The sequence below is a fragment of the Vulpes vulpes genome, chromosome 3, assembly GCF_048418805.1.
Source record: "Vulpes vulpes isolate BD-2025 chromosome 3, VulVul3, whole genome shotgun sequence".
NCBI classification, from domain to species: domain Eukaryota; kingdom Metazoa; phylum Chordata; class Mammalia; order Carnivora; family Canidae; genus Vulpes; species Vulpes vulpes.
The window spans coordinates 144,141,983-144,156,039 of NC_132782.1; the positions used below are offsets into that span (position 1 = coordinate 144,141,983).

At 49.1% G+C, this 14,057-nt stretch overlaps 1 protein-coding gene across 2 annotated transcripts in view; it reads right to left on the bottom strand.

The window, feature by feature from the left end:
• The window catches only part of AK5 (adenylate kinase 5), a 235,854-nt gene that overhangs the window by 12,779 nt on the left and 209,018 nt on the right, over positions 1-14,057 (bottom strand). For both annotated transcript variants that reach the window (XM_072754843.1, XM_072754844.1), the window contains exon 13: positions 4,692-4,883. In XM_072754843.1, the coding sequence (XP_072610944.1) occupies positions 4,692-4,883 (192 nt within the window). The remainder of the gene's footprint in view (positions 1-4,691; positions 4,884-14,057) is intronic.

Sequence of the window (14,057 nt, forward strand, 5' to 3'; positions counted from 1 at the left end):
TCAGTTCACAGGAAGTCTCCTGCCAGGTTGGATGACTACCCAGAACAACAATGAGTGTTGCTCTATTTCAGAACTTACTAAAAATGGCTAAACTATTTATGAAGTTGGGACACTGCAGCGGAAGAATGGCCGAACAAAACTGCCTTGTCCTCTGCAACAGCAAACAGAGTTGCCCCAGAACTTGACTTCCTGCATCTGTGAAATGCGAGTTTACTGAGTCAGTGGCCTCTCTCTCTCTCTTTTAAATTAATTAAGACTAATAAATAACCCAGGGAGAGTTTACCATCTGTCACCAGCCCCCCTTCATCTATGGCCTGGGGCATTTCTGGGCTGATTACACCATGAATAAAGAAGTGTATGACAGGTGGAAAAAACAAAGGTAAAAAAATATACCAAAGACATTCATTAGTAATTTGGGTGGAAGATTCTTATCTTTATACTCGTAAATTTTCTAGTTTGTATCTTTTTCTAGTTGTTACTTTAATACTTGGCAAAGAGTGAAGCTTGAATTATTAATTTATACAATTCTCTATACACCACTTGAGGTAGCTATTTCTGGGGTTTCTCCCACGGAACAAATGAAAAAGTCCCATGGGACCCCACGTGCCCCGCCAGAGTTGACAGGACCAGCGACAAGATCTTGAGCAAAAAGCAAGGCCAGTCAGAACATTTCTGTCTGGAATTTGGAGCTGTTCTAAATTCCATGTGGATGTGGAATTTGCAAAGTGGCCATCTTCTGGCTTCTGGGCCAGAGAAAGAAAATTCTGGATGAGAAAAGAAGGCATGTGTGCAAAGCAAGAGGGACCTGGTGGGCCTGCTGGCCTTCCTGGGCCTGCTGTGGGTCGCACAGCCTTATAATTAGGTTTTGTGTTTCGCGTTAGGTCAGCTGGAGTTGATGCCTCTTACCTATAACCAAAGAGCCCTATATTGATTAGGGCTCTGGAGGAAATACCCCAGAACGTGTGTCTCTGAGTGGTAATGAGACCTCATAAGAGCCTGGCTTTCTGTATTTTCTAAAATAATGTTACTTTTATGATTAGAAAATAATATACATATTTTTTTCCCAAGAATCATAGTTACAGGGGCACCTGGGTGGCTCAGTCAGTTAAGCATCTACCTTGGGCTCAGCTCATGATCCTGGGGTCCTGGGACAGAGCCGCCCGCATCAGACTCCCTGCTCAGTGGAGTGTCTACTTCTCCCCCTCCCTCTGCCCCTCCTCCCTGCTCATGTTCTCTGTCTCTCAAATAAATGAATGAATGAATAAATAAATAAATAAATTAATTAATTAATTAAAAAAATCTGTAAAAAAAAAAAAAAAAAAAGCAAACAATCATAGCGATGACCTGGAGGATTCCAGGAGATCTTTGTCTGTCCATCTTGGTTTAGGATGATGAAGGGAGAGGTCACACAGTGAAGTCACCCACCCAGATTCACAAAGCTCCTTCACACCACTATGCCTCAGGTGTCCTGGTCCCCACGACAGTGTTTTCTCTGCCAGGGGTCTTTGGCCAGTTACTATGCTTTTTACCCTGAAACACTACATTTCAGTAAAAAAAAAAAAAAAAAAAAGAATTCTCTCACTCAAGATGCAAAAAAGCTTCCTTCTAGGGGTGGATGGTAGTGAGCTGGCCACACTGCCACGTTGGGAAAGTTTCCGAGGCAGCTGTCCAGACGGGGTAGGAGAGCAGGGCCACGGTTGATTAATGATGTCTGCCCTGAGCACAGGGCGGGAAGAGAGTGGAATGAAGAAGAGTTCTGTTCTAGCGCTTTTTCAGATGCAGAGCAAAGCTGCCTTTATGAGGGAGGGAAGACAGTAGGAAAGTCAGGGGATCCATTTGTACCACATACGCCTCTCTCCCGTGGTTTATAAGAGGTTCTGTTTTGTATAATGATGGCATAATTAGGGCACAAAGATTAAGGTGGGGGCTGTATCCGTTCTGCTTTGCTCTTCTGTTACCTTGTTTGAAATTTCATTGCACATTTTTGGCTAGCTGGCGGCCAGAAGTGCTGCCTGTCACTAGGCAGGGGTGTTAGCTGACTGGGCAGCCCTGAGGCCTGAAGGAAGTGCTTGTGCAGGGTGCTCTCTTCTGGGCTGGGCCATGATGCGGCTCTAACCCCTACCTAAATCTTGCTGAGCTATGGATTTGTCTTGCTTGCATCTTGGGAGTACACTCACCACCCCGACCTCGTTGTAAGAAAACTTGAACGCTCCAGGGGCCCACCTGGATGGCACACAGGCCTGCCTTGGGCTCAGTAAGCCAACCAGATGGGGAGGAGGTGCTAACAACCCAAAGAGCATCACAGGGACAAGCCACAGACTGTCACTTAGAATCCAGGGGGGAGATTAAGCTGTTGCAGGAAGATGGGGCAGGAGCCCAGAGGCCAGGGAGTGGAAAGGGACAGAGTCTTTCCCTTCCCCAGTGGAAAAAACCCAACCTGCCGCCTTCCCCTGCTCCTCCTGCAGTCCCCACCTCTGTAGCCCAGCTGCTGGCAAACCCTGCCGGGCACCTGCAAGTGGGTCTCACCGCCCTGTACCCAGTCCTCAGAGGGCCCTTGCTGTCTGCGGCAGGGCTGGGGAGGGAGCTCGTCCATCCTGTCCATCCTGTAGGGGCAGAGGCACTTCCCCTGGGAGTCCTGGGGGCTGGAGCCACCCTGCTCCAGAGTCAGGGCCAGGGCCCTCTTGCATGCTTGCTCAGCAGATCCTAAATACTCCCTCACACGGACCCAGCTGCCAGCATCTCCGACACACAGGGAGAGCTGACGAGAGGAGTCGAGTGGAACTGGAAACTTCATCTTCCACTCATTTAGGAATCTCTAAGGAGGATTCCAGAACTCAGATTGATCTGAGGGCTCCGTCAGTCCTGTGTCCACATGAGTGTGGGGAACTTAGGCTGGAATGACACCTGACAGAGAGGAAAGGGATTTTTCTGACTCTGCAAGTGGTTAAACACTGAATTACTCAGGGACTTTTTCACCTCTAGGAGTCAAAAGTGGAAGGAATCCCTCCTATCGGGGTGGTTTTCCTATGCGGTCCAGGCTGCGCAGAGGGTGGAAGTCGCTAATCTTGTACAGGCTTTTGCTGCCGTGGAGTCTTAAGACCCTGCTCTTACATCATGTCTTTTTTTCTTTTTTCTTTCTTTCTTTTTTTTTTTTTTTGCCTTGTCTTGAATGTGAGTTTTTGTTTTATGTGGCAACCAGGCGTGCCACAAGGTGCAGCACATGGGTTTCCTCTTGCAGGCCAAGTCCTGTCATTTGCTCAGAGGCCGCAGGACAGAGCGGATTCCGCGACGCCTGCCCTGGACAGGAGACCGTGGCTCTCGGGCCATGACCTTGATGGCCCTGCGTTAAGTCAGGGGCACCTTTCAGACTCCAACTCCCAGGGCTAAGTTCTTGGGATTCTGGGAAAATGGACCACTAACAGGTGTAGAAGCAGAGAATTCATCATCCGTGGCCTCTGCCAAGGAATGGATGATGTAGCTGCCTGGAGACAAGTTTGTTATGTACTGATCGAGGCCTCGAGGCCTCGTCTCCACTGCCTGGGACCCGCAGACAGGAGGGGCTAATGCTCTCCCCCGTGCTTTGGGGCCCAGCCCCCAGGGAATGCTCTCCCAGCCTAGCCTTCTGGGGTCCATTCCCCAAAGGCTGATGGCCTGAGCACTCCGCCTTCACCCCTGACTGCCTGCCCCTGCCTATCAACCTTGCTTCTGCATCAGGTCCATCTCGATCTGGTCTGTGCGTCCCCCTCCATCCCCAGCCCTTGTCCCTCTTTTCCTGGGCACCTGGCATCCTAGCCGAGCTTAGTTCCTTGTTCCTCCTGACTCTTTCCATCAACTCCCTCTGAGGCTCAGCTTGGTTGTCCACCAGTGGCCTTCCCGAAGCTTCCCGCCCCCCGCCGCCCCAGACTGGCTAAAGGGCCCCTGGAGCTCACTCTCTGCTCACTTGGACCCCACACAGCCATCAGAGGTTTGTCTACCTCCCCACCCCAAACCTGAAGTTCCAGGAGGCAAGAACCGCATCTAGGATCTGCATCCACACCACTAGGGCAGGGGATGGCCCACCGGAGGGGCTTCATTCATGTTGATTAGGTGAATGGTTGGGCGGGACTGGGACATGGGCTTCCCAAATCCATGAAATTAATGGTGATTCATCAGGGAATCTCATGGGCGATCCTTAGGTTGACGCCGCCTGTTTCCCCACAGCCTCTTCACTGCTGCACCGACTGACCTGCGCTCCTGGCCCTGCGTGCTGCTCTTCCCACTAATAGTCACTGTCAGAAATCCAAGTGCCCGTTATGAACTATGTAAAAAATCTAGAAGTTCAAGTCACTGAACCTCAAATCTAGCAGGGGCTTCTGAGTCATCCTGTTCAGCAAAGGTCTAGAAGGCAGAACTTAGGCCTTATCCATGCCTCCTTCTTTCCCTCCTCCCCGCCACCCCCCGTCTCTATTTTGGAAAAAGGAATTGTTTTAAGGAACTATATCAGACTCTGTGAAAATTCTGTGACCGACTTTCTATGGTCTATATGACGACAGGTATTTAATTTTGATTTATACAAAGGTGAAACTGTGCAGCTGTATGCAGCTCTAATTCCCAGATCCCTTGACCCAAAATTCCCATTTTTCCCTCCCTCTTTTCTGGGAAAAGAAAAGGGTAACTGTCTCATTTTGGAGGAGGGAAATGAAAAGTTTCACCTTATGTAGCTGTGTTTTCGTCTCGTAGTAGGCAATCACAGGGATGGACGCTCGGTAGTAGGTTTCAAGGCGCTTGGCGATGGTGGTGGTGTTGTCTTCCACGGAAGGGCTGCCCTGGCTCCTCTGGAGAAGGCGGTTGGTCATGGTGTCTGCTGAGCAGTCCATACAGATCACCAAGTGCGGGTCTCCAATCTAGGGGTGCGGAGGAGTACAATATGGTCAGAAATTCCACCCCATGATGTTCTGGAGAAACCTGGGACCCCTAGTTCTCTCCTTTCCTGGCCTTCTGGTTCCTCTCAAGGTCCTCAAACTACACTGTGGCAGGGTCGAGACTGGATTTCATGGCTCCTGTTTTCCATATCAGTGGCTTTCCACGTGCTGCCTCAGCTTTGGTCACCTCACAATGTGTAGGGATCACAGAGTATGCTACCCAGGGCAGTCACAATCTGTCCTCCATACTAAGGGGACATAGCTGTGTGTACGCGTAGGTGTGTCTCCTCTGGGGAACCTCCCCTACCTACTGAGGCAGAGCTGATCACTTCCTTCTTTGTACCGGTTCTATCCTGCACAACCACTAGGAGCCCCGGGGTGACCGTGTCTGTGTGATGCGGGGTCAGTGAAGCATAAGGGTTGAATGCTCAGGGCTCGGAGTCAGGCCGCTTAAGGTGTGGTGACTTCTAAGGTGGTCTCCATCAATTCCTGCCCTTGGTGGACTTCAAGGTCTTGCCCCGCTGAGACACAGGGCCCATAGCTCCACCTCCTGGAATCTGAGCTGACCTGTAACCACTTGGATACACAGAACATAATGGAAACGATGCCGTATGCTTTTAGAAGCAAGATCGTAAGAAATTTTGCAGTTTGGGCCTGGTCAACTGTCATCGAAGATGTCCGACTCTTCTGACCATGGAGCCAAGAGGAAGAAGCCCAAGCCACGCAGAGAGGCCTCGCAAACAGAGATGCCGGGCCAGCTCTTGACTGTTTTAGACACCCCAACCCCGGGCTCTGGATACGTGCACTAGCCTGAGCCACTCTCTGACTGTATAAAGGCAACTGTACAAAGGACTTCAAGCAAGAACCAGCCAGCCAAGCCCATCAGACCCCAGAGCCTTATCAGAGAAAATAAATTATAATTTTAAGCTACCTGACGCCACCATTAACGGAAAGTATCACTCAACTTCTCTGCAGCCCAATTTTCTTTCTTTCTTTTTTTTTTTTAAAGTAGTCTTTGTGCCCAATGTGGGGCTTGAACTCATGCCCCTGAGGCTGAGTCGCATGCTCTACCAGCTGAACCAGTCAGGAGTCCCTAATTTTCTCATTTGTACAATGAGGATGATCACAGATCGCTGTAAGGATTAAATAAAATGAAATAAAACAATGTAAGCACGTTGCTCGGCACATGGTACTCAGTCAGTATTAACTCCTAGGCCTATTTCTCCTAGGAGGCTGCAATTCGTGCAGGGTTAGGGGGGTACATGATTCTGGCCCCAAGTCTTGCATGTAGTAGGCCTCACAGGACAGTAAGTTGCTAGGAAGTGTGGATCAAACATTCATCTACCCCCTTTATACAGGATGTACTTGAAGGCACACGGTGGAAACAATTCCCCAGGGACGCCGGGGTGGCTCAGTGGTTGAGCACCTCCCCTGGGCCCAGGGCGTGACCCCGGGGTCCCCGGATCGAGTCCCACGTCGGGCTCCCTGCATGGCGCCTGCTTCTCCCTCTGCCTGTGTCTCTGCCTCTCTCTCTGTCTCTCTCATGAATAGATGAATAAAATCTTCAAAAAAGAAAAAGAGGGATCCCTGGGTGGCGCAGCGGTTTGGCGCCTGCCTTTGGCCCAGGGCGCGATCCTGGAGACCCGGGATCGAATCCCACATCAAGCTCCCGGTGCATGGAGCCTGCTTCTCCCTCTGCCTGTGTCTCTGCGCCTCTCTCTCTCTCTCTCTGTGACTATCATAAATAAATAAAAATTTAAAAATAAAATAAAATGATAATAAACTTTAAAAAAAAAGAAAACGAGAAGATTCTCCAAAATCTGTCAGCGTGAGCTAAACCTCTGGAGTCAGAAGGCGAGAAGCCCGGAGCGGCCCGGAAGGCTGGGTCTGGAGGAAGGTGACGGGCGGCCACCAGCAGAGGGCGGGCTCGGGAGCGGCTGGCTCCGGGGAGCAGGCCTGCGCCGCGACTCCAGCCACTTCCCCCCTCCCGGGAGTCCTGAGGCCACTCTGGGGGCCTGAAGCGACGCCTTCAGGTACAAACGGAGGGCACGGCCCGAGCAGGAGCAGGTCAGGAGCCCGGCCCAACGCCTCCGGAGGCTGAGGGGCCCAGAGGTGCGGGAGGCCTCAGGCCCGGGCCGGCCTGCACGGAAGAAGCCCCCGGCGGTTCTTCACGGGGTCGTAGTTTGAACAGCTGCTCTGTGGAGCCATTTCCCACACGATGGGGTTTGGCCTCCTGCCTCGCCCGCTCCCTCCCGCCTAAACGGACCAGCAGCCAGGCAGTCCCGCCGGAAGTGGCCTGCACCGAGCTCCTAGCCCCCAAGATTCTTTGAGCTCTCGGAATGAAATACTATTTGATCATTTTTCAGAAACACCCTGGTCTAGATTTCCGGCCTTAGGAAGCCCTCTGGAGGGGCACCCTGGGGCTGTCGCTTGAGCGACTTGAGCCGCCTTCGACTCAGGTCATGACCTCCGGGTCCTGGGATCGAGCCCCACTCGGGGCTCCCGGCCCAGGGAGACCCGCCTCCTCCCTCTGTCCCTCTGCCTGCTTGCGCTGTCTCTCCCTTAAGTAAATAAATAAAGAAAATCTTAAAAAAAGAAAAGAAAATAGAAAGTCCTAGGAGTGGCTCTCTGTGCCAGCTCTGCCGCTTTTTCGTTAGACTGTGGTTAACCTTCAACACCACGTGACCCGAAGGGCACCCTGCCCTCATCTGAGTGAATCAGAGACCTGGGCACCACCCCCTGCCCCCAACATCACCCTGCCGGTGTCCCTGGCATTCTCCCACTGGGAGCTGGGGTCTTCATAGCCTTCGGGTACTCAGGGGACCCCTACTACAGCACAAGGGCCCCGTAGGGGTGGCTGGTGCCTCAAGCAAACAACATTTCAGGAGGCCACCCCTTTAACCCTGTGAGCCCTCTGCAGGGGTGGGGTATTACGGCTCCTCTGGGTAGGAGGAAGTGGAGGCTCAGGGAGGTTAACCCGCCCAAAGCCATGAGGACTAGTTAATGACAGTCCTGAGCCAGCTGTGTGTGGCTCCAAAGCCCGGTGACTTCACCCTCGTGGACTTCTCCCTCAGAATGGGGCTCAGGCCAGATGCCTGCTGGGCCAAACGGGGCCAGGAGGGGAGGGCAAGACCATGGGTAGGGTCAGAGGCCATTGCATTTTGCGGAGGCTGGCCCTGGCCTCCTGCTGGGCTCTAACTGGGAGGAGCACCCAGCCCAGCGTCACCTGTTGGGCTCTAACTGGGAGGAGCACCCAGCCCAGTGGAGAGGGAATGTGGTGAGGGCTCTGCTTAGTGGTTCCAGCAGGTGGAGCGGGAGGAGGAGCTTGCCCTGCTCGCCTCTGACCTCCGCCTTAGTTTTCTTCTGGTTAAGTCGGGGCACCGGTTAGGCCCTGTTTACCAGTGGGCAGGGGCATGCCACTCAGAAAGTCTCTTTTGTTGAGAAGAAGAGCCGTCTTGTTCTTCCTGCGTGCCTCAGTCCCCTCATTTCAAAACGAGGCTAACAATAGTTTCTACCTCAATAGGACGATTGCCAGGATAAAATGAGTTAATAGATGTCAAGTGCCTGGCCCCTTTTAAGCACTACATAGATGTGAGCCTGGCAATCTGCTCATCCCTTTGAATTGTAAAAGCCTCTGTTGGTCAGATTGGGGTTTAGGAAGAGCCAGAGGCCCCACCCAGGCTTTTAGCCTAGGACACACGCTCCAGCTGTTTCCTGGCTCCCCTGCACTGGGAGCTAAGGGCTCCTGGTCGACAATACAGAGGCTTGCCTAGTTCCCATTTGCTCTCACCCTGGAGGTACATCCCCTTAGGGCACCTCACTAGAGGAGGGGTATCGTATCGGGGTCATCCCCGCATTCTTGAACATACAGCCCTAATCATACTATGACCACCCCGCTGCCACCGTAACTTTTGCCCCCATGCTGACATGACACGGCTCAAAGCTCTACAACAAACTGGACGTCAGATGAAGAGGGCAGAAGATGTCAAGAGGAGAATCCCAAGGTGGTCCCCAAGGCTCCTCATGATTCCAGGCAACTGGATCACACCCACGAGGAAGTCCTCTGGTCAGATTCATAACTTATTATTATTATTATTTTTTTTGCTAAGAGCTCATTCTGAAAAATCAGAATCACTTATTCTGTAGATGGAGGTGTTGCGAGGTAGGTAAGAATTGGCCGAGGGACGGAATGGCACCATTCACACGGCCAGGAAAATTATCTGCATAATCAGGCTAAGGGCACAATTTCAGCTAAGAGCCTCCTGAGAGGGCAAAGCCAAGAGCAAGCGCATGCATTTTGTTTCTGTTAATATCTGTTTAGTTTGGCTGTTGTGGAGCAAAAGGTTGGGTTAAAACAGGAAAGCACTTCAGTTTCACACTAGAGAGCGAGGCTGGGCACGCAGCCCTCCTGGAGATGATGATAACCCTATGAAGGGGAAACAACAGTACCTGCTGAATAGGATTATAAAGATTAATAAAATGACATAGGTAAGGCATCGAGTTCAACTCCCGGCATATTTTAAGGGCTCAAAAAAAAACCAGTGATTATTCTGTTACTTATGTATTCCGTATGATATTATCTGTATAAAAGAGGGTGGAGCAAAGACTGGAAGGATATACAGCACAATGTTAATACGGCTTACCTCCGGGTGATTAGTCTTTGTTTTATACTTTCCTGTATTTTTTTTAAAGATTTTATTTATTTATTTATGAAAGACAGAGAGAGGCAGAGATACAGGCAGAGGAAGAAGCAGGCTCCATGCAGGGAGCCCGATGCAAGACTTGATCCTGGGGCCATGGGGATCACGCCCTGAGCCAATGGCAGACGCTCAACCACCGAGCCACCCAGGTGCCCCTATACTTTTCTGTATTGTCTCATGGCTATATAATTTTTATTTCTATAGTCAGAATAAAGGAATAATTATGGAAAAGACTGTAACAATTTATTGAACACCATATATATATATATATAGGCTTGTAAATGTGTCAGGTACTCTTCAAGGACCCCATCCAGTCTTCCCAAGAGGCACTGCTGTAGCCATTTTCAATCTCGGTTTTGTAGAGGAAGAAGCTGACATATGTAAAGTTAAATGACTTGCCAGTGAGTTGTGCAGCAGAGCTTTGATTACAGACCTGCTAACACCCAGTCACTGTGCCCAGTGGTTTGCAACTGGAGTGAGAAATGGAGATGATGGTCAGAATCCTCAACTCAGGGGCACCTGGGGGGCTCAGTGGTTGAGCATCTGCCTTTGGCTGAGGCCATGATCCCGGAGTCCCAGCATCAAGTCCCCCATCGGGCTCCTCTCAGGGAGCCTGCTTCTCCCTCTGCCTATATGTCTCTGCCTCCCTGTGTCTCTCATGAATAAATAAATAAAATCTTAACAAAAAAACTCCAACTGCGTCTTCATATTCCACACACCAACACATGAGCGTGCGCCCATACACACAGACACACACTAACACCCTTCCCTCCTCCCAATATACCACGTTGGATTCTGAAGGCACAGATCATGAATTCTATGAGGCCTAAACCAGCACTGGGAATAGAAGATAGGATGGCAACGGAGAAATTGCACACAGACATACTCTTAAGCTGTGGACACTGGTTTGAGTGTGGTCTTTGGTGACGTCATGCACAGGAGTCAAGCAAATCCTTACAGACCCTGCATCTCAGAGGACTCAACCAGAGGTATGCAGGGAAGTCAGCCTCACGAACTGAACTGAGTTTTTCTGCAACAGATGGTCCCGTGCCTCAGGCACTTTGGTCTCTGTGACACAGAAAGGCTGGTTAAAACCATTCTCAGGCCTGAATGGGCTTCAAACAGTTGTGGGCCTGATTAGTGTACGAGAAATACTCGCTATGCTTCCAACCTGGCTGGTGGCTCTACATCTCTGGAGAAAATCGGATGTCTGTATTTGTCTTGGCCAAATTTGAAATTAATTACTCGCCTGTAATTTGGAAGGGGCTCTACAAACGATGGGGTCCCTGCAGGGGCATAAATGAATCAAGAGCGGCTCATTCTGTGTATTTGTAGCATCTTTGTTCTTCTGGTCAGTTTTAAAGCAAGTGCTTGCTTTGGAAGGTGAGATGTGTTGCCTTGCATTCGGCCTAAGTAAGGGACATTAGAATCCTCCAAGGTCACAGAAATAGAGATGCCCTTCCTGAATTTCACATGGAATCTCAAGGATCCTGAAGAGGTAAAACAAAGTCAGAGGTCTCACACTTCCTCATTTAAAAAACTTATTACAAAGTCGCAGTGATAGAAACAGTGTGGTACTGGCATAAAGACAGACATAGAGACCAACGGAATAGAATACAGAGCCCGAAATAAACTCATATATGTAGTCAAATGATTTTTGACAAGGATGTGAAGACCATACAACTGGGAAAAAACATCTTTTCAACAAATGGGTGTTGGGAAAACCAGATATCCACATGCAAAAGGATGAAACTGGACTCTAACTTTGCACCATATGCAAAAATTGGCCAAGATGAATTAAAGACATGAATGTAAGAACTAAAACGATAAAATCCTTAAAGAAAACGTACGAGAAAAGCTTCACGATATTGGATTTGGCAATGGCTTCTTGGACATGATGTTAAAACACAGGGAACAAAAGCAAAAACAGATCAGACTATATCACAATAAAAAACTTCTGTGCATCGGGGTGCCTGTCTGGCTCAGTCGGTGGAGCATGCGACTCTTGATTTAAAGGTATGAGTTCAAGCCCTATGGTGGGTGTGGAGATCACTAAAAAATAAAATCTTTTTATTTAAAAGACCTTAAAAAAGATCTTTTAGAAAAAAGATCGCACTAGGTTGGATCCATGTATTCAAATTTGTTCACCGGTTGTGTGACTTTCTCCATCTCTTGGATTCCAGGCTTATACTCCACCATGTAAGTGATCTCACAGAAAGTGTTTCTCTTTTCCAACGGGGATAGCAAAAGACCCAGGGGTGTGTTTCATTATCCTGGATTAGGGCATGAGCCCACCGCTGAACCAATCACTGTGGCCAAGGGGAAGATAGGAGGGCATTTAAGATCTTTTATTTAAAAGATCTTAAAAAAATTATTTTTAAAAGATTTTATTTATTTATTCACAAGAGACACAGAGAGGGAGAGGCAGAGACACAGGCAGAGGGAGAAGCGGGCTCCATGCAGGGAGCCCGATGTGAGACTCTGTCCCAGGACCCCAGGATCACACCCTGAAGCAAAGGCAGATGCTCAACCACCGAGCCACCCAGGCATCCCTAAAAAATAAAATCGTAAAAAAATTCTCTGCATCAAAGGACACAATTGACAGAATGAAAGGCAACATATAGAAAGAGAGAAAATATTAGCAAATCATATATGTGATAAGGGCTTAATATCCAGAATATATAAATAACTTCTACAACTCAACAGGAAACCAAACAACCTCATTCAAAAATGGGCAAGGGATGTGAATAGACATTTCTTCTTAAAAGAAGATATATAGGGATCCCTGGGTGGCGCAGTGGTTTAGCGCCTGCCTTTGGCCCAGGATGTGATCCTGGAGACCCGGGATCGAATCCCACGTCGGGCTCCCGGTGCATGGAGCCTGTTTCTCTCTCTGCCTCTCTCTCTCTCTCTCTCTCTCTCTCTCTCTCTCTCTGTGACTATCAAAATTAAATAAAAATTAAAAAAAAAGAAGATATATAAATGCCCAACAACAGTTGCTCCACATCATTTATCTTTGGGAGAATGCAAACCAAAACCACCATGAAAAGTCACCTCATGCCCATTAGGGTGGTTACTGTCAAAAACCCCCCAAAATAGCAGGTGAAGATGTAGAGAAACTGGAACCCTTGTGCACTGCTGGTGGGAATGTACAATGGCGCAGTGGCTATGGTAGGTGGTGTGTGATAGAATTACCAGATGCTCCAGGAATTTCACGTCTGTACATATGCCCGAAGGAGTTGAAAGCAGAGTCCTGGGGAGATATTTGTACAACCACGTTCACAGCATTATTTACAATAGCCGAAGAGTGGAAGCAACCCAAGTAAGTGTTCATGGATGAATGGATAAACAAAATATTATTTAACCTCAAAAGGGAAGGAAATTGTAACACATGCTACAACACGAATGATCCTTGAGGACATGATGCTAAGTGGAGTAGGCCAGCCACAAAAGGACAAATCCATCTAAATCCACATATAAGAGGTGCCTAGAGTAGTCAAACTCAAAGAGACAGAAAGTAGAATGGTGTCTGCGGAGGGCCGAGGGCCGAGGGCCGGGCCGAGGGGAGAGAGAGAGAGACAGGGAACTGTTGTTTAACGGGAGTCGAGTTTCAGTTTTGCAGGAAGAAAAGACTTCTTCAGACTGGTTGCACAACAATGTGAACACACTTAACCCTATTGAACTGAGCACTTAAAAGTGGTTAAGATGTTAGCTTTTATGTATTTTATTTATCATGATATTTTTTTCAAAAAACTGTAACAATCTTCCCAATTCCATTTTTTGAAAACAGTCGTTGATTTACATCAAACTCAAGTCTGAGCTCTTAAAGTGGTTTGTTTTGTGGGAGAAAGCTCATTAGAATACCGGCTGTGCGTGCCCCCCACCCAGAACTGCCTGGAACCACCAGTCACAGGCTCTGCCCCTCCCACCTTGCTGATGGAGGCTCTGGGGCTGAGGAAACGCCCCGGTGGGCTCATCCCACTCTTGCCAACTAGGCCAGACTTTCTTTTCTCTGACTCTGGTTGCTAGCGGGAAATGCAGGGGAAGGTGAGCAATCGGCCTTTGGGTGGTCAGGTATTAGCTTAAGGAAGTTCAATTGAACAGGTCAGACTAACCCCAGGAGACACACAAGTCCCACTCACTTTAATCAACCCTGCCGTGTTAGAGTCGGACGGAGTTGGGACCCCAAATCTTCGTCCTACCAGCAGTTGTCACTTTCCAGCCCCGCGACTGTGGGCAAGTCATGTAATCTCTGTGGGCTGAATCCACCGGCTCTAACAGGAGGAAGAAAATACCTCCTCTCTCTGTCTAAAAGGGTTATTAAAAATATAAGAAATGAAATACGAAAATGTTTAGAACTAAAGAGACAGCTAGGTAAATTTTAATTCTTGTAAGCTCTGGAGTCTTTGTTTAGTAAGTGGGGACAGTCGTCTCCCGCTTGCTTGGACTTGGGAGA